Source organism: Parasteatoda tepidariorum, chromosome 11, assembly GCF_982258835.1.
Source record: "Parasteatoda tepidariorum strain Cologne lab strain chromosome 11, Ptep-v5.0, whole genome shotgun sequence".
Classification (NCBI taxonomy): Eukaryota; Metazoa; Arthropoda; class Arachnida; order Araneae; family Theridiidae; genus Parasteatoda; species Parasteatoda tepidariorum.
The window spans coordinates 86,580,020-86,606,001 of NC_141765.1; the positions used below are offsets into that span (position 1 = coordinate 86,580,020).

The 25,982-nt window shown below is 31.3% G+C and overlaps 1 protein-coding gene across 1 annotated transcript; it reads left to right on the forward strand.

The window, feature by feature from the left end:
- The first annotated feature begins 1,338 nt into the window (after positions 1 to 1,338).
- On the forward strand, positions 1,339 to 25,067 carry LOC107450533 (GATA zinc finger domain-containing protein 1). The gene is made up of 2 exons (XM_016066350.4): positions 1,339 to 1,714; positions 23,828 to 25,067. Exons 1-2 carry the CDS (start codon positions 1,701 to 1,703, stop codon positions 24,273 to 24,275), a joined length of 462 nt encoding a protein of 153 aa, XP_015921836.1. The 5' UTR covers positions 1,339 to 1,700; the 3' UTR covers positions 24,276 to 25,067.
- Positions 25,068 to 25,982: the final 915 nt, after the last annotated feature.

Sequence of the window (25,982 nt, forward strand, 5' to 3'; positions counted from 1 at the left end):
GAAGATGGACTCAAGGAATAGAGCATTCTCCTTGAATGAGGTGCACCGAGTTCGAATCCCAGTGATGGTTGGTCGATATGAATTTCACACCCAACTTTTACCGACCGCAGTGCTGACGTGAAATATCCTCTGTGGTAGGCGGATCATGGGTTAGAGTCCCTTTAACGTCAGGCAAACCGTGGAAGGCACTTGTGTTCTTCCTCTCTATGTACCGTAAATGCGGGTGAGTTCCATCAAAACGTCCTCCATGAAGGCAAAAATTTCTTCCAATCCTGGATTCTCTTGTATGATGGATTGGGTTCAAAATTACAAGGCTACGGAGCTGAACATTAGTAGTCGTAAACTCGAAATTGGGTGGGCTGTTCAATGACTGTAATAAAATAAACTAATAACTTGGCCACGATAGCTTGGTTGGTAGGGCTATGGACTCCTGCTCGTGAGAATGGAAGTTCGAATTCAGCCGGCCGAATAATACCCATGAGTAAAATGGTGACTGGTGCATATTAAATCTGTCGGGGTCATAAACTCCTCCAAGTTCTTATGACAATTCAATACCTCTGGGAACTGATCCAGGAATTTCCTTGTCTTCTGGATTGGTTTTAAAATGTCAAGGCTACGTAGCTAAACATAGTCTCAAAATTGAGTCAGTTTTTCAACGATTATAAAAAAAAACTAATAATCAAACTGTATTTTCTAGTATTCTTTCTAACTCCTAGCATATTTTCTACACACCTTCATAATTTGATGTTTCTAAGTCTTACGGATTTTAAGCTGGAAAGCAAACTGTATGTCTTACAGGAAATTGATTTTGATGATGTGATAGAAGATTCGCCTATCAAAAAGCGCGAAAAGTATTGTTACCTTAAATTTTAGATAAAAATAATGTATTTTATAATTAAATTATAAGTTTTTTACTCTTAAAATAAAATAATTTATAAAAATTATTCAAAATTAAATTTATTTCTCTAAATTTATTCATAAAGGGCCCCCAGATAATGACAGGCCCAGGGCCCCTATAAACATAAAAACGGCTCTGCAATAACTCAATGCGATAAAAGTCAAATGTAGAAAACTAAACAATAAAATGAAACGTTTTTAGCATTTCCTATAGCTGCAAACAGTCGCTTTAAAAGGTTGGATTTGGCGAGATATAAAAAAAGATAAAAATTCGCAATAGAAGATTTTTCAAAATCGTCATCTTTCATGTTCCAACGAAGGGGGGAAATCAAAAAGGGGGTTGAACTTTTGTGTTGATGACCGTTGTTTAACGACACAAGCTTTCAGCCAATAAAATTTTTGCAACAGAGCTTCATTTGCATTACGTTTAATTTTGATGATTTTAAAACATTTCTTTTTTTCTCCTGCTGTGCCACATAAGTTAATTTTAGTTACAAATTTGATAAAGCATTTTTTATTACTTCGATTTGTGTAACTTCGAGAGAGTAATACATGTTTTCTGTTATTTAAACTTCTGTTTAAACATTTTTCTCTCTCTCTCACCTTTTTTCAGCAACCAATTCATTTTTATGCTATCAAGCATAAAATTTCATGTATCTTATTATATTACCCTATTATTAATCCTTGCACCATTGTTATGGTAAACTATTTTTTGTGTCATGCTATCTTCTATTTGTTATTATCGAGGATTAAGGGTCTGGATTGACCCAGGAACCTCAATTAGCCTAGGCTAAGAAGCCACAATGAATTCCAGAGAGTAAGTTATCTTTTAATCTGATTAAGTTTATTACTTTAATTTCTTCCTTTATCTTGTGATGAATTTTATTTATGTAAATCTTAAAATTTGTGTTTTTTAAGCAAAAGCAAAACTTTTTTGATGGCGTGTGAAGGGTAAGGATAAAATAACTTGTCTTGTATTTAGATATTGTAAGAGCATGAAAATATATATTTCGAGTTTTTTTATAGTTATGTATTCCACAAAGTCTGATTTTCAAATGTAAGGAATAAATATATTTTATGCCGAAAATTAAATCAGAAATTTTATTAAAATATTTCCAAAACTGTAATTATACTTTCAAAATAAAGAGTTTAGAAATAAAATCTCAATTTTATTCGTAATAGCTTCAATTAGTATTTTAATATTTTTAAATCGTTGTTTTTAATGTTTTTGAAATTAAGATGATCTGAAGATATTTAATTCCACCCTTTGGAACTTAATTTTTTTCCTTATTTCGACACTTTAAAATTGCTCATTAAAATTGCAATTTTGTTCTATAGGTATTTTGTTATCGTAACATATCTTCTATAAGAAAAATGTTAATTTTTCAAATTTACTTCTTTAAATTATGGAAAATCTCTAGATTATTTATGCTTATTTCATGCTAAACCTTGAAGGTAGACTAACCAGTGAAGGAACACTTAAGCTTTGCTTACCTTTAAAAAAAAAATCACATTAATTTCAAAATTCGTAATTTTAGATCAATGACAGTGTCAACATATTTGTTACTAATTGCAAATTATGTAAAAAAATTGTAGAGAACTTACATAATATTGTTTTAAAGTTTTGGAGGTTCAAATAACAAGTAGTAAGTAGAAGGAACAGCTCTTACTAGTGAATGAACACCCAGTAAAGGAACACTTAATTTTGGTTATTTTTTAATGCTCTTTATGAATTTATAAGCCATACAAATATTTAAAAACAAGCCTATTCTTGAAATTATAACATATAAATACTTGGAAGATGTTAACTTTATTTTTGTTATCATGAATTGAAAATTAAAGTGTCAACATATTAGCACATACTGTTCATTCACTGGGAAATCTATCCCCAGTAAAGGAACATACCTGTTCCCTCACTGGTTAGAAGTTGTTTTTCGTATTTTTAACATACTTTTGATGTGGAACATCACTAAAGGCAGTGTTTTCATCATAGAAAAAAAATGGGTGACAATTTCTCACCCTTTCTCAAAAACAGGGTGAGATTTCAGAAAGTTAAGTGAGATTTCTAAAAACTGAAAAAATACAAATAGACTTGGAAAAAAAATCATTTCTTTTATTATAATACATCTTTAACGTCTTCTATTTTTTAAAGCATTGAATATTTTTGCTGCATCATCATAGAAGATTTTGTCTTTACTAGGTATTTGTCCATCTTACATTAGTGCATAAAAAAGTTTGAACGTCTAATATGAAAAACCATACCTACAGTAAACACGTGGTTGCAGAGAAATGTGTTCTGAAAGGGGTTCCGTGGTTCGGAGGGGTTGTGTTCTGTTGTTCTAAAAGGTTCTGAACAATACCTACTGGTAAATAGGGAAGCTAGATAACGGGACAAGTGTTGAAAATAATGAAGATCCAGGAAGAAAAGTGAAACTGATTTTATTCTAAATGACGTAATTCGAAGCTTTTTCCAAAGTGTGAGAATTTCGCGAATTTTGAAATTGATTTATAGAGTGCGCGAATTTCTCGCGGTAATCATTTTTTAATGCGAGAAAAGAAAAAAATATGCGAGATTCTCGCGCTGTAGTGAAAACACTGTAAAAACCTTTGAAAGGTACAAGAAATTAAAGTTTATCTTTTATTTTCATTAACTTGTTCCTTCACTGGTTTTTCATCGTTTGGTGATCCAGTGAATAAACACCCCTTTATTTCAGTACTTTATTATGCTATGATGCTTAAAAAAAATAAAACGTAACTTCAATAACTATGTTTTGAATTTTTATTTTCACAGTGAGAAAAATAAAACTATTACATGCAATTAATTCCACTTCAAACATATAAATACAAACACTCCTTATAATTTTTTCAAAGAAACAAGGTGTTGCAGAGATAATAACAAATTCAAAATTTTTTCCTGAGAAGTCTATTTTGACCAGGTAATCCAAAACATTGCTAGATGACTTCCTATTGCTTGGCAGTAAGCTATTGTTACCAATCAATCTAAAGAAAAACTTTCAAATTCTTATTTTTAATCAATATATATGAAATGTTCCTTCACTGGGTAGTGTTCCTTCACTGGTTGGTTTACCCTATTCATATAATTGTTTATGAAAATGAATTTTGATTTTAGTACTAATGCCACAGGGATTCTAACTCGCTCTATTTAATGGACAGAATTTCTCTAGTGGTTGCAAGACAGTTTTCCATGTATAATTCTTGCTTTAGTAAGTTTGATTTCGAGTCATTTTTGATACCACCGCATTGTTAACTCGTGTCAGGTGCAGAATAATAACTCATATAAAGCGCTACTTTGTTCCAATTGAGAATTTTTAAAACAATGAAAAATTAATCACATTTCTGTAATACTTGATAATATAAAACTTAATTTGCTTAAAAAAATATAAAGGTGATAATAGTCGACATGCATCGAGCTCTCAAATAGTGACTCCCATTCTCAAGACTCACCAGACGAGAAATTTTTTCTATATGTGATGTCTGGTGATTCTTGAGAATGGGCGCCTACGTGCTAGAAACATATATATAAATGCTAGAAACATATACATTTTCCAACCTTCTTAATTTTTGAAACAAATGAAGTTTTTATACTATCATACATCTCTCCTCTTAAGCATATATGAATTATTCATTTAGTAAACTTCAAATTTTTCAATTTTCTATTAATTTATGAAAAAATAGAACAGTTGGGCACCCCTATCGCTTTTTTTAAAAAATTGTTTTGAACTATTTGAAAAGGTATTTCTTGTAGAATTAATTGTAAGCAATAAATTGATCGATATTATTTCAACTAGGACGATCTTTTGATACTAGGGGAATTTATCTTTATTAAAAGTATGGGCGTTCCTCAACCAAGGAGGTTTTCAGACAGACAAAGTTTATAATAGTGACTTCCACACTTAGCTCGCGATGTTGTTTGAGTTCAGTTCAGCGCACTCATTTAAATCTTTTTTTTTTTTTTTTATCCTATAACCGTCGTTGAACAGCCGACCCACTTTTTCTTTTTTGGATTTATGACTGCTATTGTTCAACAACGTAGCCTTGCAATTTTGAACCCAATCCGGGAGACAAGAGATCAAGTATTGGGAGAAATTTGCCTTCTTGGAAAACTTTTTGATGGAACTAATCGGCATTTGCTTTACACGGAGAGGAAGACCACGAGAACCTCCCATGCTTAGTCTCACCACAAGGGGACTCTTACCCATGAACTGTCTACCACAAAGGCTATTTCACGTCAGCACTGTGGACAGTGTAAGCCGGATACAGAATTCGTATCGACCAGCCTTCGCTGGGATTCGAACCCGGTTCACCTCATTCGACGGTGAGCGCTCTATCCCCTGAGCTATTGCGACACATTTAAACCCTTACGCTATTTTTAAAAGGAATTGCTGCTACGAACTTACTCAATATTATGATACGAATTCCGCACCCGGTTTGCACTGACCACAGTGCTGACATTAAATATCCTCAGTGTTAGACGAATCATGGGTTAAGGTCCCCTTGCCGTCAGACTAACTGTGGGAGGTTTTCGTAGTTTTCCTCTCCATGTAACTCAATTGCGGGTTGGTTCCATCAAAAAGACCTCCACGAAGACAAACGTCTCCCAATACTTGATCCAAGAGTTTCCTTGTCTTCTGGATTGGGTTCAAAATTAAGAGGCTATTGAGTAAGATTAGTTGTCGTAAACCCGAAAATTGGGTCGGCTGTTCAACGACGATTAAAATAAAATATTTAGATATAATTTGATATATGAGCTCAAATACAAAATCTAAAGAAAGTGCTTTTTTTGCTCTAAGTGTGAAATACAGGAAATGTGGTATATTACAAAGCATGTCATCTAATAATTTTCAAGTTTAAAAATTTGAAATATGTTAATGAGTATTTTCATTTTACGTTCGAAAAAAAAAGCTTTAGTCATAAGCTTTAAATGATTAATGTAAAAAAAAATTCAGTCAGTCTATTCGTATTCATAACTGTGAAAGAAATTTTTTCTGCAAAAAAAAAATACGTATTTTGAATTTTTTGAAAATTTTATGTTTAAAGTTAAGAAATTAAAAGTTTCTAAAATTCAAAAATGTAAGCACTTTAAATATGATTTTAGTGTAACGTTATCAGCTGTCTGTTTGGAAGAAAGCTGAGTCCGTTAACGGAACCTTCACAAAATAATTTATCTTTTAATCGGGCCCTTCACAAATTTATTTATCTTCATTATTGTTTTGTTAATTGAATAAACCCTTTCCGGCAAGGCCGTAGCCAGGATATTTTTTCGGGGGGGGGGGGATATGGTAAGAAGCAAGGATAGTTTCAGACATGCAAAGTGGGGGAAAAACATCGTTACAAATATTGTTTATTCTGTTTGCAAAAGTTAAACTAGTAATTAAAAAATATTACATAATAATTACTTTTCACTTAATATTACATAATAATTACTTTTCAATTAATATTACATAATAATTATAATCAATTTGTAAACAAAGTTTACAAAGACATGCGACGGGGATTTGAAGAAAATTTTTCGATTACTTTTTTACGACAAACCGGAATATCCCGAAATATGCTTAATAAAGTTAGCCCTGTTAGCCTTTCTTCTTTAGTAGCATTTCTTGTTGCTGTTTTTACGCGTTTAAGAGTAGAAAAAGTTCTTTCTGCAGTTGCTGTGGTGATTGGCAACGTCAGGGGCGTACGCAAGGGAGGGGTTTAGGGGTTTAAACACCCCCCTTGAGCTCAGACAAAATATCAAAAATAGAAATTTTAGAAGAAATTAAGCGGGCTATAATTTTTTAAGACTATATATTTTTATTTGCCTTATGCCTACTTTTTTTTCTCACGGTATTTCTCACTGAAAAAGCATTTACTATAATAGAGTTGTACTTTTGAAACCAAATTCGCGGGATACTGTTACGTGCTATTTCCTTTCTGTCCTGCCAGTCGCGATAGTTTTCGAGATTGGCAATCATTCGCGAGGTCTTTACGCGATGATTCTGGAATCCTAGACGTTCTGTCGTGTTTGAGACAATTCGAGAATTTTGAAGATGCGGTGAAAAATTATATAAAAGGGGGAACGGAGTACAGTGGAGTTAGTTAGTCAGACTAAGAGTTATCACTGCCGCTTGTCTTTCGGAGCTCGTCGTTAAATCTGTTTCGTTTTGTCTTAACAAAAAGTTCATTCAATCGCCGAACCCGTCGTCGCCACTATTTCGACTAGTGAAGAAATCAATAACAATACCATTGGAGATACTGTGCTCGTTGAAGTTATTCATTCCCGCTCGAAACTTTGAGATCGTAGCATAGCGGATATTTCTATGCCAATAAATATATGTATATATTTGCTGTTCTTGGATCTTTAGGTTGCCAAAACGCAAGAATTTAACAATTTTTAATCATTCTGAAAAAAAATCACGACCTGAAATGAGTGATGTAACAGCATCTGGTACCAATGTAAGTTTTTCTATTGAACAGAAATGTTATACTTCCGTTGAAGAAAACGTTTCTAGCATAACAAAATCTGATGAATGTGAAAGTGGCCCTCAAAGTGTTACTTCCCACCCATAGGACATTGGACTTTTTTCAGAAGATATTACATGCGAGAAGATATTACACTATGTTCTTAAACTTAAAAAATCAAATCAAGATTTAACTACACAATGCTGTCTAAATAAAAGTCAAAATTGTTAGCTGTCTAAATTAGGGAAATAATAGGGCTTTATTACATACTCGAATTTCTTTTAGTAATTTCAGAAAATTATGAACTCCCCCCTTGAAAAAATTCTGCGTACGCCACTGGGCAACGTAGCCAATATTGATAACAAGCAATAAATGTTGTAATGACTGTCACATTCTTCCATTGCTGAAAGTGCCGTATCTGGTTTACTAAGAGAAGGGATTCAAGCAGGTTCCACTTTAATGCCCATACTTCCATTTCTCCCATGAAGTTTTCGATGTCAATGAAATCTGCGTAGATTCGGAAATTGCATAAATTAATATGCTGAAAAACAATTGATTTCGGGGGAGTAGTCTAACCGAAGGAAAGATGAGCCACAAGGTCAAGTGAAGATGATGCACTAGCGAAGGTGGTGTACTGGGAAAAGGTTTGATTCAACAGTTTTTGTTTTTCTTTTAACTGAGAGGCTCAAAGAAAGACGAAAAAGTTTGAATCCCAGAATTTCGGGGGGGGGGTGGATTTGTCCCGACGCCCCCCCTGGCTATGGGCCTGCTTCCCGGGGGTGAAAAAAAAGAAAGACGGTTCGAGTTTTCCAAGTTTCCCTAAGTTTAAATTCCAAATATAGAATTCTACAAAATATTTCCACTTTTACAAACATCGTGTGCACATTCTTATTGATATTAAACGATACTTTTTTATTACTTTTTTTGCAAATAAATAATTGATCAATTTATGATTCTTAATCAATTAATTATTCATAAAATTAATGGATTATTATGTAAATAAAAGTTAATTTCTGGCAATTTTTTAAGTAAAATATTATAAATTTAAGAATTGTTCAAGTTTACTTAATGCGCAGCACAATAAAAGTGATACATTACTAAGTTGTGTTATTTAAAATACGTCAATTGAAGTTATTAAAAATGTGAGTGATTTTGCTTCCATTATTCGTCCGATATGAATATTCTAAGTTGAACAGTAAATACCAAATATTTGTATGTTGCATCTCTAATTTAGTTGCAGCAATTGTTCAGTAGAATCTTGTATCGATTTACAATTTAAAAACTTCTTGAAAAGGTTTTTAGCAATTTTCGCAATCACAGTACCCTATTTGCACAAATTCATAAAAGCAGGACCCTGGTTGAAAGCCATCCCCTCTGCAGTGGATCAAAATTGCGAATCTTCGGATCATCCTCAGGGATGTTTCCCAGACCGTCGCCAATAGACCATTGTGCAGCTCTAGTGCGGCGTAAATAAAGTTCCTACCTACCTTACTTACCAATTCAAGCTTATTCCTTGACTTTTAGTTTAAAACATCGCTAACAAATCTTTCTACTAACATCTTCATTCAAAATTTCAAAAAATTCTATGAATAATTTTTTGTTTGTAACGTATGTTAACGTAAAGAAATTTTCTAGAAATCAAAGTTCTTCAGAAGATTCAAAAAAATTCGGAAATGTAAGGAAATTCTGACAACAAAAAAAAAATTCATTATTCGAAAAGGAATTTTTGAAAATAAATTTTATTTATGTTTATTATCTAGAATATTCAATCAAATAAGGGTTCAAATTCTCAAAACAAAACTTAGTTTTTCTTTCGTTTTCGTGAATTTATTCTGGTTTCGTCTGTTTACATACGGAAAAAACGACTGTTTAATTCCATTTCTAAAAATCGGAGATAATAATTTAAAAGCGTTTCGGAAAGCTAGTGAAGTTTAAATATGGATAATAAGAAATAGAAATTTTCGTCGAAATCGCCGATTTTCATCCATTCGGATCTCTTAATTGGCGTGTTTTAATAATTATCTGAATTTTGCTGAAGGAAAAAAATCTTCAGTTGTAGAACTGCCGATTGTTCTTGGTTAAGTCACATTGGGAATTTGAAATCGGCGCAAGTGATTGTAAAATTTTCTGTTTTTTTCTTCTTTCCTCTTGATAAACATAAAGCTAATAGTAATTTTATCGATTTTTTTTATTTACTTCGTCGTTTGATAGGATTGAATTAAAATTCTCCAGACTTATTAATCAGAATTATGAGTTTTTTTTTAATAATTACATCTGCTTTTGAATGTTGGAGAAATAAGCAAAAACTGTTTTGTTCGGTATTTCAATCAATTTATTTTTTAACAATTAATAAATTTGTTAGTTAAATAACTACAACACGAGTTTGTGAATTTTTGTTTTGTTAAATTTATTGAAAATAATGCTAATTTAGACTTGTCGAAATATTTTGTAATTTTTATTCGCCGCCGTTTTATTTTAAGACTAAAATTATTTTTTAGTTTGCAATTTAAGCTAATTTATTAAATTCAATATAAGCTTTATAAGTTAAAAAAAAGGAAGGAAAGAAAAGAAAAAACTTCTAGCACATTAAGGTAAACGATAGAAGTTTAGTTTTATATTTTTTTCTCCATTAGTTTAGATCTAAATTAAGATTTATTTGTTGTTTTATGTTATTTTATAACCATCGTTGAACAGCCGACCCAATTTTTTGGGTTTGCGACTGCTAAGGTTCAATGTCGTAGATTTGTAATTTTGAACCCAATCCAGAAAACAAGGGAACTCCTGGATCAAGTATTTGGGAGAAATTTGCATTCGTGGAGGACTTCATGATGAAACTATCCCGCATTTGCTTTACATGGAGAGGAAGACCACGAGAACCTCCAATGGTTAGTCTGACCACTAGAGGACTCTTACCCATGAACCGTCTACCACTAAAGATATTTCACGTCAGCCGGATGCAGAATTCGCATCGACAAGCCTTCGCTGGGATTCGAACCCGGTTTACCTCATTGGACGGTGAACGCTCTGTCCCCTGAGCTATTGCGGCTTATTTAAGCCCTTGTGCTATTTTTAAAAAGGAATCGCTGCTACAAACACAATCAATATTAAGACACGAATTCCGCACCTGGTTCATACTGACCACAGTGATGACGTAAAATATCCTCAGTGTTAGACGAATCAATGCATGAGTTGAGGGGTTGCATGAGTTGAATGCTAATGCATGAGTTGAGGGGAGCCATCCCATCTGCAGAGGATCAAAAATTGCGAATCTTCGGATCATCCTTAGGAATGTTTCAGACCAACGCCAATAGCCCATTGTGCAGCTCTAGTGCGGCGTAAATAAAGTACCTACCTAACTTACTTAAAAACTTGATAAGAATAACAAATTCAAGCCTTTGACCTTGATTTTTAGTTTAAAACATCTCTAGCATTATTCAAACCATTCTGCCAACATCTGCATTCAAAATTTCAAACAATTCTACAATAATTTTTTTTTTTTTGTAATGCGTGTCAGCGTAAAGAAATTTTCTCAAAATAAACGCTCTTCAGAAGAAGCAAAAAAATTCTGAAATGTAAGGAAATTCTGACAACGACAAAAAAATTCATTATTCGAAAATGAATTATATTTATGTTTATTATCTATAGTATATTCAAACAAATAAGGGTTCAAATATTCGAAGCAAAACTTAGTTTTTAGTTTCGTTTTAGTGAATTTACTTCCGGTTTCGTCAGTTTGCATACGAAAAAAAACAGCTGTAACTCCATTTCTAAAAATCGGAGATAATAATTTTAAAGAGTTTCGGAAAGCTGGTGAACTTAAGTTTAAATATGGATAATAAGGAGTCAAAATTTTCGCCGAAACCGCCGATTTTCATTCAGTCGAATCCCGTAATTGGCATTGAATTAATTGGCCCCCTCAATTTTATTGAATGAAAAATGAGATGCAGCAACCCTACAATTCGAAGTGTTGAGGAAACATTTTAGTTTCAATTTTAATTTTAAATTTTCAGTACTAGAACTGCTGATTGTTTTCGGTTAAGTCACATGGAAGACTGAAATCAGCGTCAGTAAGTGTAAAATTTTCTGTTTTTTTTTTTTTTTTTTTTTCCTTCCCTCTTGATAAACATGAAGCTAATAGTAATTTTATCGATTCTTTTATTTACTTCGTCGTTTGATAGCATTGAATTAACATTAAAGAAATCGCAATTTTAAATTAAAATTATGGTTTGGTAATTGAAACTTTGAATAGTTATAAGGTATTCTTTAAGGCTGGGGTCCTCAACCTTTCTGTACCTAAGAGCAAATACCAGAATATCGGTCGAATGGCGGGCACCATTTATTTTTTCAAAATAAATTTATAGTTAATAGTCGTAGGTAATAATACACACTACATATAATGCACAAAAAATTTAATTTTAAAAATTAATTTAACATAGGAATATAAATTAGTATTAATAATCTTGTGTAAATTAAATTATTACTAGATTGCTTTCAAAACATACGAAGTATAAAAATTATTTTTAAAATATATGAAATACAGTCAATATAATCTTTGGCATTGCATTTCACTGGTCAGCGCTTCATAATTGGGAGAATATGATGAGATTCCTGCTCGCAAACAGTAGCCAAGGTGTTCATCTGTAAGTCGGGATCTATATTTTGATTTTATGATATTTATTGCCGAAAGCCGCGATTCACACAAGTATAATGAACCAAAAAACGACTTTATTTTATATGCTGCTCTTTTTAAGAATGGAATTATTTCTGTCAACTATATCCAGAATTTCTTATCTGATATAATAGTTTTGAGGATAATGTCATTCTGAAGATCCCAAAATTTCTATCTCCACTTCTTCTCGCCTTACCTGAAGAAATTCTGAAATGTATGCTGTTATTACGGTTACGTTTATTTGGTTGGAAAAAGGATTTACAAAAAAGGGGATCTAAAGCTCGATGACATTAAATTGTTGAAAGCGCTTTTCAAATTGATCTTGAAGCAATTGGAGGCTTATGACAAATGTTGATAAATCACTGTCACCTATCATTTTTTTCATGTTTGGCAAATGCACAAGAGACTTCATTTTTAAATGTGATATCCACAAAACTAACTTAGCTCTGAACGAGTTTATAGCCCCTATCACTTTTGCTATATTCTTGCTATATCACTATTCCCTTTCCATGCAGCTCTAAATTTACATTATTTAGTTTTTCCATTATGTCCGTTAGGAAAGATAAATCTGCTAGCCAAAGAGGATCTCTTAGTTCTAAAAATATTTGATTTTGACTGCAAGATAGCTAAATTTAGAAATCTATCAAGTACTTTGCCTTTACTGAGCTAGCGTACTTATATATGTATTTAGTATTTGCATAGCATTTTATAGGAAAATGGAAAACTGAAATATTTTATCATTGGGCACAAGCAGCGGGCGCACCTAGACCGATCGACGGGCGCCATGGTGCCAGCAGGCATAGGGTTGGGGACCTCTGCTTTAAGGTATTCTATTGCATCTAGTCTTCAAATTTCAATCATGCCCTGTTACAAAATGGATTCTATGTATTGAAAGATATGTATTATAATGAAAAATTGTTTTGGGTTGTTGGAGCTTCTAAAATATTCTTATAACATAGTTTTACTGTTAATTTAATTTTGATTAAACATTTATAAAGTTTTTTAGTCATAAATCAAAGTTCTTACAGTGTATTTGAATAAAAATCAAAAAAATCCGATTTTTAGAAAAAATGATTTTTTGATTTTTTTTAAAAAATCAAGAAAATCAAGAACCCTGATACCTAGACATTCTTTTGATACAAAGAGTTTCGACATTATTATAATAGTTATTCCAAGTTTCAAAAAATCAAGATCGAAAATTCAAAACAAAGATTGCATTATTATAACTTCATATATTTTTTACCACTGAATTATTAAATGAAATTAACATAAAACTATCGACAGGAAGCAATTTTTCTTTCAATCAATCCAGATAATGAGATGACCCAAGTTCGAATCCCAATGATGGCTGGTCGATACGAATTCCGCCCAAGACTTGCACTGACCACAGTGCTGACGTAAAGTATCCTCAGGGGTAGACTGATCATGTGTTAGAATCCTTTTCCCGTCTGACTAACCGTGGGAGGTTTTCCTCTCAATGTACCGCAGTCACCGGTTAGTTCCATCAAAAAGTTCTCTACGGAAGCAAATTTCTTCCAAATGCTTGATATAGGAGTTCCTCTGTCTTCTGGATTGGTTTAACAATTAAATGGCTACGGAGTTGAACATGGGGAGACGTAAACTGAAAATAGCGGCGGAGGCTCAATGACGGGTATAAAAAAAAAATCAATCCAAACAAAGACATGTAACTTAATTTTGTTGCTCTGGAGCGCGTGGAAAAACATGGTTTTGGAGCTCTAACTTTCTTAGCATTAAATATAGATCAATTACCATACAAAAATTTTAAGGTAGTCATTCTTAACATTTAAAACAAGTTTGCAAATAAGTTTTAATTGACACCGATTTTTTTAAAAATATTATGTGCTAAAATAGTTAGTAATAAAAACAGAAATTTCTGAATTAGGCCGACACTTGCCAATAGTTCGAGCAATTTAGCAGTATTTGCATTTAATAGCTTCTTAAATCAAGACTTCCTTGTCCAAATATTTTTAATGCATGGAAAATTTACCCTAACTAAAAGGCAAATAGAGTGTTATTTTTAAATTGCTAGTAAATTGTACTCAAATTCACTTTAAACTAAAATATAGTATTAAAAGTAAGGAAATTACAGAAATCCTAAATTTTGTTTTCTTTAAGCTAATTTTTTTTTTCTTTTTAATTGTATCAGCTAGGTTGACATGACCAAAACTGTACATTTTGAAATTTTCTTAGTTTATTTTAAGAATACTGAAACAGTCTTTATTTATTTAATATTAAATGTAATGTACTGTACTTTTTAGATGCATTCGACTGGATTAGTATGAAATTAACTTATCAAATTTTTTACTTATCAAATTTAATGCAGATGTCAAATGTTATGCATATTGATGTATTTGCATTGTAATGTAAAAATTTCGCCACTGAAAATGTTCATAGTACATTACAAATTTTTTTAAAAAAAATGAATACTGGCTTGTCCTACCAAACCAAACTATATAAAACCAAAATTCACCTAACAAGCTTAAAATCTTCTTAAAATTTTCAATGATTATGTCAATTTAAATTAGTTATCAAAATAGGAGAATTTTGCGATTGCAGTTTCATTTCACTTGTAATGTACAAGCTTCGATATTTAAAATCTATACATTTTTTTGATGGTAATATAAAAAACACGCATAATATTCAGGGGTCTGTCCAGACATTTTGTGAAAGGTCCGTTTTTCGTGAAATTGTGAAAAACTTACTCACATTCTTTCAACCAGGGTCCGCTTTTATGAATTTGTGCAAATAGGGTCCGTTATTGCAAAAAAAAAAAATAAAAAATTTCAAGGAGTTTTTAAATTGTATAGACATACAAAATTATGCTCAACACTGCTAAAATTGTAATTAAAAAAATTAAATTTTAAAAAATAAACAACAATTGCTGCTTCTAAATTAGAGGTGCAACATACAAATATTTGGTATTTAGTCTATACTGCTGAACGCAGAATATTAATTTCGGACGAATAATCGTCTCTGGAAGACAAAACTTAATTCGTTTACATCCATCTTTCTTGTTTTCTGCCCTGGAAAGGGTTTATTCGATTAACAAAATAATAATGAAGATAAACAAATTTGTGAAGGGTCCGATTAAAAGAAAAATTATTTTGTGAAGGGTCCGTTTTTAAGTTAAAATATTTTGTGAAGGGTCCGTTTTTAAGTTAAAATATTTTGTGAAGGGTCCGTTTTTATGAAAAGATATTTTGTGAAGGGTCCGTTAACGGACCCAAATTTCTTCTAAACAGACCCCTGATATTAAACTGATTTTTATAAATTGATATTTTTCGTAAAAAATTAGTTTTTAAATATTTCTTTCGATTTAGGATTATTCATAATTTCTAAATTTTATAGTAGTTTAAGCCTAAAATTTAATCTGTCACTTTTAAAAGGGGTCAATTTCATTTTGGATCCATTGAATTTTGACTTTCATATAAATGAGATTATTTCAAAATTTCTAACTGTAAAATAAAATTAACTTTTGCTAAACTCAAAAATTTATTTAGTTGAATAAAAATTTAAAGAGAAAAGTAACTTTCATTAAAAAAAATTAAATTGCATATGTTGCAATCTTTCAAAATTTCAGAAATTTTATTTCATTAACTTTAGATTAAGTTGAATCAGCATTAAGTTTTGTTTAAACATATGATTATTCATTTACAAATTTTCAACTGTGAAAAAACAGTGAAAGTAAAATTATTTTAAATTTTTAATTAAATTTAGTGGCGAATGGTTTCAGTGTTTTGTATTGAAATAAACTATTGTTTGAGATTTTTTTTTCAAATAAAGAGCTAAATAAGTTTTAGCAGTTTGTCTTCAGCATAAATAAAACCTATTTTCAGTTATTTTTCTATTTTATTAAAGTAAAACTAATTTGTGTTTGGTTAGATTATAAACAATCGTCATTATGGGTAATCATATACGTACGTATCTTAGCAGGAACTCCCACTTTCGTAAGAAATCTAAAATATACCTCAATTAATAAAAAAAAAAGTTTGCAAATATTTATTTCAAAACTACACGGCCTCATTGACCATGACAGAGAAAAAAAGGTTGTGATGGCACTTTTTATTAAATAATCTGGTTTTATAACTGTTGTTGTTGTTGGCGGCCATGAGGGCAGAAGGGGAGCGATTGTTCTTGTTTACGAATGGAACCATCTATGACCGAAAATTCAACTTCTGCCACACCCATTCGTCTTACCCGTTTATAGGACGGACCCATTCATAATTCTATTCATTTGACCTGAACTAGAGAACGATCCATCTCCAATTCAGTTCCACCAGAGGTATAATTTGTTATGGGAACAAGGACGACTTTGTGATCAAGCAGATTTAACGTGTACTAGTCACCATTTGCTACGAGGGGGGGGGGTCTTCCACCGGCTGGATTCGAACCCTCGTTCTCACGAACGTGAGTCCATCGCCCAGCCTTTATGACTAGTATGTCCAAATACAAGACGTTCTTTAGGTGAAAAAAGCTTGATAGCAAATACTATTGTAATTTTTTTAATAAATTTTTAATGTAATGAATAGTGTCCTTTTAATAATTTATTCAATACAATTTTATTTGTCTAAAAAAAATTCCCATTTCTTTTATAGCGGCATTTTACTTTCAATTATTTCGTATAGGTTACCGAAACATTAATAGATTACCGATCGGATTCTAATACAATTACAGGTTTAAAAATCTTTTTAAAAAAGCATTTAAAAGAAGCCCTCGAAAGCTATAACTTTTTCACAGATCGTAAGTACACCATAACGGAAAGCTGATTTATATTGTCGAACACAAGTGGGGCAACTTTTATTCCCCCACCCCTGAAAGGATTAGAACTTTAAAACTAACAAATGAAATAGAATATTGTTTGATTAATTAGATATTTAATTTTAACGTAAGAAAATAGCAAATTTTAATATTTAGGATTTCTTGCAAATTGTAGGTTGTAAATGTTACTATGAATGACCAAATCGGGTGGTTGTTGACTTCCGGTGAATGTTGAGTCGCTTTGGTAATTGTTCGAAATATATACTAGGTCTAGTTGCCCGGTATACCCTATATTGGTGTTATTTAAAGGTTCAGCGCCACTGTCCGGTATATATTTGCCTGGCACTCCGGATGTTTCTCTTAATATATTCTAAAATGTCGAATAAATATAATAATATCAATATTTCGAACAAGCCGACCAGTCTGTGTAGGGGGCAGGGAACTGTCCTTGCATCAGAAAGGTTCTGGGTTCGAATCCCGGGCAAGGCATGGATGTTTCTTTCCCTCTATCTGTGTTCTATGTCCTTTCTCCTTTGTGTGTGAATGTGACCCGCCCTATAAACGGGTTGTGGTAGTGTGACGTGGGCGACGCTGTTCCACCGCCGTGGCTTCGCCGCAGGTGCCCACTGGGTAACGAAAAGAGAATTAGCAGTTCTGGCACTTTCTGTGGACAATGGACAATAGCACCAAGTGCCCGCCATTGAAAAAAAAAAAAAATATTTCGAACAATAATCAAATATTTCGAACATTCACCAAAGAGACTATATGATCGCTTGCATTCACCACTGAAATTCGACACTCTCTTGATTTCGGTCATTCAGGGTAACATATGCATTTCGTCACATTTTATTCATGAAACAAAATCCACTTGACTCGTATAAGAATATATATGTCATAAAGTTGTCATAAGTATTACTTGAATCAAACTTCTTACCTTATTAATGATTCTTCATTGTAATTAAAAATTCCAATAAACGAGATGTCTATTAGAAATATGCAAATTCAAATAATTATAAAAGCGAAACACTTTCGATATCAACCAAAAATGCTTCAGACAACATTCTTACTGTATTCGCGAAGTTTAAAAGTGTTCTATTTTCGTTTTTGTTAACAGCATTAATATAAGTAAAGTTAAATTATAATAAGAGTGAAACACTTTCGATATCAACCGAAAATGCTTCAGACAGCATTCTTACTGTATTCACGAAGTTTAAAAGTGTTCTATTTTCGTTTGTCTTCACAGCATCAATATAAGTAAAGTTAAACAGGAATTAAAAAAATGTTTGGCTTTTTTTCTTTTGAAAATGATACATTTTAATACATTTTATTTAATTAATAAATTGTATTTAATTAATAAATTTATTAATATAATTTTCAAAATTTAAGTAAAATTTTAAACAATTATTACTTAATAATGAATTACTTAATAATTAAATTAGTGTTTGATTTGAATTAAGTGTGATTTATATCGTAAATAAAGGCAAAAAATAAAATAAAAAAAAAAGAGCAAAAGAAAATTCAGTAGCAGAATAAAGATGAGAGTTTAAACAAAAATAAAAAGAAATTGAGAGTTCAATTACTTTCTGTACGTAGTGCATAATAGCAAAAAATTATTATTCTTATTTAAAACAAATTGAAGCCTTTGAACAAATTGCGGCTGAAATGATCTATGCGTGGCTTACTGTTTTAAAAACAAAAAAGTATTGAAAAATACTGCACAATTCGCTTAAGACTCATTTGAAAAAATGCCGAAATTATACTTTTAAACATGAGAGTTGTGGAGGTTACAGTTAAAGGTCTAAACCAGTGTTACCCAACCTTTTTTGTGCCATGCCCCACCTAAGCCTTTCTAAAAATCTTGTGCCCCCCTATGTAACATATACATAATTTTTAATATTAAAAAATTGAATTGTTCACTTAAGAAACTTAAATTATAGGTTTTAGGAATAAATCACTAGGAAATTGTTAATGAAACACAGTAAGTAAATTTTCAAAACATATAATGAAAAATTCAAATTCGAAATAATTTTAATAAGGATTTTTCTATAGTAATTTAATATTTTAATTTAGTGAGATCCTTGCGCTTGATGCTTGCTGAACAGAGATTTCATGTTAGGTTTCAATTTGGTTAGCTTAAGTCTCCTCGTTGTGTTATATCCAGACGATATCTTTTTTTACCAGTAAGTTATTTACAGCACTAAATCCACATTCAGCTAAATATGAAAATGGAAGCGGTAACAATAGTTTTCTTGCACATTTGGTTGAATTCGGGTATTTGATTTCTGTTTCCTCGCAAAGCCATGCCATCACTCCTTTTATATTAAATAAAGTTTTAACTGACTCATCATTCTGCGAGTTCTTCTTGATACTGCATATTTGATATATCAGACAAATTCACTAACATTAGCTACACCATTCATGTTGGTTGTTGTAGTTAATTTACGTCACACTAGAGCTGCACAATGGGCTACTGGCGACAGTCTGGGAAGCATCCCTGAGGATGATCCGAAGACAAGCCATCACAATTTTGATCCTCTGCAGAGGGGATGGCACCCCCGCTTCGGTGGCCCAACGACCTGCACGCGAAGTCGAGCACTTTACGGCAGAACAGTTTAACGAGGACCCATACCGCACACCCTCGGTCACTACTCAGACTGATTCAAGTGGTCTCCCACCCGCACACTGACCGCAGCCAGCGATGCTTGACTTCGGTGATCTTCTGGGAACCGTGTCTTAACGATCAGTCAGTCCACAGCGGGACTCATCCATGTTGGAAAATCAATTTTCTTTAAATCAGAAAATCTTTCTTTTAAATCAGTCAAGAGAATTTTTAGATGACAATAACAAGTAAAGCGGTATCATGTACTTTACATTTTTGCAGCAAATGAAACTGTTTAAAGCTTTTGTTGTTAATATATTTCTGACATAACTCAATAAAGGTAATGAAGCCAAATATCGTCGCTTTCGCATCAACAAGAGTTTTATTTGTCCCTTAAGGTCGTTTATTTAATATATTTAGTTTTTCAAAGATATCGGCTAAATAACTTAACACTAGAAGGACGGAAAATTAATATTATACCTATATTGCCCAAAAGTAGTCAAAATAACTGCATTGTGAATGCGTAAATAAATTTGTTTAAAATTAATTTTTTAACAATTTTTATATTATTTACAGTTATATAACAAGTTATTAGTAAATATTAACAATAAAAAAATTATATGTAGCACAAAAAGTCACAAAATTCTAAGAAATTGTGTCATTATATACATCATTGTTTTTCTAATTGAAATTAAAAGCAGTCAAAATGACTTCCTTAGGCAATCTAGTGTTAAAATGCTTTACCATCGACAGTTAACAGATACTTCATTTCAGGTTTGTCGCTTAAAAAATCACTAAGAGTATCGAACAGTTCCATAAATCTTTTCAAGCAGTTCCCTTTTGAGAGCCATCTTACTTCAGTGTGAAGTAAAAGACTCAAAAGGTCTGCCTTTTGTTCTTCACAAAATAGCTTGAAGAGACGCTCACATTTGGCATTTCGAGTGTTATAGCATTGATACCCTTTATTACTGATATGTAGTACTTCATTTAGAGCAGGCGAGATGCCTTTTGCGACCAACTTTTCCCTTTGAATAACACAATGCACAAGAATCATTTCAGGATTTTCATCTTTCATCAATTTTAAGCAACCATTTTTCTTGCCCATCATATTCGAAGCACCATCTGCAGCACAAGATGTTATATTTTTCATTGGTATATTATTGAAATATAAGTAGTTTTTTAGCTTATTATATATATCTTTGGAGGTAGTGGTGCTTTCTAATCTTTTACTGAACAACATTTATTTAGCAAAATGCCCTTTATCAATATATCTTACGTAAATTATCAATACTGCCACACTGTCTATCAAAGTTGATTCATCTATTTGCATTGAGAATTTTCTTGTTTTCAGCTTTTCAACAAGTTGTTTTTTAATATCTTCACTCATTTCGTTTATTCTTCAGGTGCGAACAACTGCATTGTTTAGCAAAATTTTAAAGCGTGCGGGGGTCCACGCGGAGCCTGCCGTCTGCCGCAGGGAAGTTAACTTTACGACGCCAAAAATCTAGTTGAAATTTTGGTCTCGTCAAACGAATTTATAATATTTATTGGCCGCAATTATTTAAGAATTTGCTTTTTACTTTCAATTTTGGCACCGAAATCTAGCATTGCATTTAAATGGCCCGGAGCAAAAGGGTTAAACTCGGGTCGAGTCCATTTTCGAATTGCCCCCCTTAACAACCAAAATGCCCCCCAGTGGGGCGTGGGCCCCACGTTGGGAAACACTGGTCTAAACCAATTAAACATTTTAACTATTCATTTTTATTTAATTATTATTTTTAACCAAAACATGCTTAGATAAAATGTTGTTCAGATTTATGTGAAAATTAAGGATTTAATTAATACAATATAAATGAAGAAAAATTATTAAAAAAAATATATTAAAAAGCCGGAAACAAGAAAATTAAGAGATCCTTTTCTCCTTTCATTAAACTTTAATATTTTCCATGTTCTCTTTCTCTCTCTCTCTATATATATATATATATTTATATATATACATATATATCAGGGGTCTGTTTAGAAGAAATTTGGGTCCGTTAACGGACCCTTCACAAAATATCTTTTCTTAAAAACGGACCCTTCACAAAATGATTTTTCTTTAATCGGACCCTTCACAAATTTGTTCATCTACATTATTATTCTGTTAATCGAATAAACCTTTTCCAGGGCAGAAAACAAGAAAGATGGAGGATGTAAACGAATTAAGTTTTGTCTTCGGCAGACGATTCTTCCATTATTCGTCCGAAATGAATATTCTGCGTTCAGCAGTATAGGCTAAATACCAAATATTTGTATGTTGCATCTCTAATTTAGAAACAGCAATTTTTGTTTATTTTTTAAATTTAATTTTTTTAATTATAATTTTACAGTGTTGAGCATAATCTTGTATGTCTTTACAATTTAAAAACTCATTGAAAAAGTTTTTTTTTTTTTTTTTTTTGCAATAACGGACCCTATTTGCACAAATTCATAAAAGCGGACCCTGGTTGAAAGAATGTGAGTAATTTTTTCACAATTTCACGAAAAACGGACCTTTCACAAAATGTCTGGACAGACCCCTGTATATGGGTGATTCTCACGAAATATGACAATTCACTCCCTTGCTTACTATACTAAAAGAACTTTTTCTAAAAAAATTAAATAGCATTGCTGTTAGCATTTTAAAATGACTTTGCACTAGCATTGGCTGTTTTGTATAGTTAAAAAATGCAATTGAATATCAAAATGTCATTTTCCTGACATGTCCCAAACAATGTTTCCAATAATAACTAGCTTCGAAACTTCCCATAAATTTTTCAATTTCTAATTTTTCTTATCTTAACCGGTGTAAGCATTTCAAGAATATACGCAGAGGATATTATTTACAAAAACTTAGTTTAAATTAATTTTTTTCTGTCAATAATTTGTTTGTCCCAAGAAAATCTGTCATTTTCCTGGCTACTTTTATTTAGTGGTTTATAACCAAAATAGATAGAGCCAACAATCAATATCTTATGTTAATAGATTGATTAGATGCCCTCCTATATGAACATGTCTTGTTGCATGAATAAAAAACCAATTTTCTGGTTCAAAATCTATTTCAAAAATTTTTCAAGGTGAGTAGGTTTTTGTGTTGTCATTTTCCTGGCTTCCTGAAATCATTAATAACATAAACTACATAGATTTATCTGAGTTATTTTTAGAAATCCTGTAGTTTTCTGCAGAATATAAGCGTCTTAGGTCAAAATATTAAATGAAGTTAAGTTATATGCTATAAAATGGCTAATTTGTCATTATCCTGGCTTATGACTGCCAGGACATTGAAGTGTTACCAGAATTTTTTTTAAACTGCTAATACTGTAAGGAGGGAAAGCAAATATTAACCTAATACCAAGTTTATGTATGATTGTAATGTGCTTGGATGTAATCGAAGCTATTTATTTATTTAATGATTGATTATTATACAAAATTTTATTCTGTACATATCAGCAACAAAAAATGTTCTTTCTATAGTGGACAAAAAGAATTAATTTAAGCAATTTATGATCCATTTAACATAAAGACTTAAGTTACTCACTATTAACTTAAAATGACTGTTTTTTAAACTTTTAAGCTAATAGGTCATTTTCCTGGCATTCAAGATTTGGTGAATTTCTATTTTTTTTTTTTTTCTCGAACAAATGTCAATAAACTACACTGCTGTCTGTAAGATATTAATAAGTGTTACTAAAGAAGTACACAAAAATTTTTTTAGATTATTTTGAAGACTTTAAATTTGAAGAAATTTTTTGGTCCGAATTGTCAGGTTTAAAAAGAATCACCCATATTAACTGTTTGTCTAAGATAGGTACTCTTCCCGCCACAAAGTCTGCGGCAGTCTGGTCTATGGAAACATATGCCGTTAATATCATATGAAATACGGCAGATTTGAGCTCGGAAATAATCTAATTTATTTCTTTTATTGAAAACAAATTTATCTGTTTGAAAATATCGCTTCGCAGAATAAGCTGTAGTAAGTAGCTGCAAACTTTCTAACCGGAACTAGAGCAGGTAAGGAGCTCGAGATTGTTATTGTTTACATTTATATTGAAAACACCATCCATAAACCAGAAAAAAACAATTACGCAATGTCGATAATAACTATAATAGTTACAGCTAATCAAATAGGTATACTTAATTATAAAATCTGGCAGCCATGCAACATTCTAGTTTTTGATTATTTATTTGAAATTTTGATTAAATATGAAATTTGGAAATCAGCTTCTGGCAACGCCGTATTTACTTTCCCGCAAAATTCTGAATAGTTTTAGTTTTGTTTTTAAAGTTGATTTACCAAACATGCCTCCAAAGAAAAAACCAAAATGTATTGTGTGCAGTATTTCCACTGCTTTAATGTGGCTTAAAAATGAAGATGATCAAGTAATTTGTAATTTTTGTTTTATCAGATTACCTGCTTCTAATGATTTTTGTGCCATCGTTCGATCTTTCGTGGAAGGAATCAACCTGAGACATCGTACCCGAAAACCTCGCTCTAAAAGTAAGAAAACGAAAAAGAAAAGTGTTGAATTAGTTTTAAGAAAATCTCCTTTGCATCTAAATCAGCTTATTGCAATGTCTTCACACGGAACTGATTTTCATGTTGGAGACATAGTGTCATTTTTACATTTTGATGCTGATAAATTTAATTATGCCCAAATTCGTAAGTTATTTCGAGATAAAGAAGGTGATGAACGTGCTCTTATCACTTGGATGTATTCATTGAAATGTGTGGATTCTAAAAACAAAGTGCATCCTGCAACATTCATTTTAGGGCCAGAAGAGAAAGAACCTCGAAGAATTGAAATATTTGTAGAAGTAGTTTACTGTGCACAAGAAGTGTTTGTAGTACAGTGAGTTTCTTACAATGCAATATGATTCAACCATGCATTTAAATCTATAACTTTGTCACAGTGAGATACAAATTAAGCAAAATTCTTATGTGATATGTTCCTTTTATGTGAAATTAAATATACAGCATGTGAAATTAAATATTAATAAATATACCCACTGAAAACTTTGTTCTCTCTAAATAAAATAAATTATTGGAAGAAAAAAAAAAGCAATTTAATCTGATTCTTGTATTAAACTTAACTATATGACTTTGCTATATTAAGATGTTTGTAATTTATATTCAGCTTCAGGTAACATAATAATAAAAGCTATTAAGAAAATAGGAATAACTATTTTAAATCAATGCTCATTTTATTAAAAAATCATATCTCAATTTTTAATGGCATATTATAATTTTATTTTTATGCATAAGGTTGTGAGAAAATTATGGATGTTAATCATATGGAATTAAATACCGGCAGTGTGAATGATAAAATTAACTAACAGGACACTCAAGTTTCTCTCTTTTCACTTTTATTTTCATTCCAAAGGCTTGTGTTTATATCATCATGTCCAACTTTAAACGTTAGATTAAATTCAGTTTTTTTAGAGTTCCTAAAAATATGGAGTATAAAGCAAACTCTTCAATTAGAATATGGCAATATAGATTATCAAGAAGTAATTTTAAGTTTGAACTAGGGATAGTTTCTGATTCATTTCATTTTTTAATGACTTCATTCCTTTAGTGCAACTCATGGTCTTGTTCTGAGAAAACTTTACTTAAAAATGTCTAATAAATGGTGATATTGAAACCAATGTTTCCTTCTGTTCATTACATAGATTGTCTATTGATTAACCATCCATAATAAACGAAACTATTTCAGATATAGTAGATAAATGTATCTTGAACCAAACAGAGGCAGAATTAAGTAAACCCTTGGTTCATAGCAATCATTAATTTTATATGAAAAATTTTCATATTTGATAATATGACGTAAATTGATATCTTTCATTGTGACCCCCTATTGTAAAGTTTTAGGTCTCTTAAGTAAAAGAGCTTTTACAGAAGGGAAACGTGAGTTTAGGACGAAGGTAAAATACAAAAATAAGACCAATCCTGATTATGCTATTTTATACTAATTACTTATGGTCTTTAATAAATTTTGTGACATTGTGTTTGGCTAATGATTTCTAGTGCAAATACAAACAGATACTGATGTGGACCTGGGATTAACTTCCTAAATACTTGTTGAAAAAGTTGAACATTTTAATGCAAGATTCATTCCTGATGTATTTATTATGGCTTTCTGAAATGATCGGAAAAAAATTATATGCAACCCTGTATTCTGATAGAATCTTATGATAGGAACTTATATTTTGTCAATATTTATGAATCTTTTTTTATTTTCCGACTATTATTAAAGGTATTGTGAGCATTCGCATAATGTCAGAGAGGTGCGTGTCCCTACCCATTTATAATTTTCTAAAATTTCAGAATTTTCTTAAGTTATTTCTTTTTTAAATTCCAATATGTTATTTTTAATTTAAAAGTATAAAAGCTCTAAAAAATTTATATAGTTTATACATAATTTTACAAAATTTTCATTTAATTACTTTTTTTTAATTTGTTGCAATTAGAACAAAGTACAAGTATTATCTTTTTTCAATATAACTGTAATGAGTAGCTATTTTTTTACTATAATTGTAATGAGTAGCTATTAATTAAGTTTA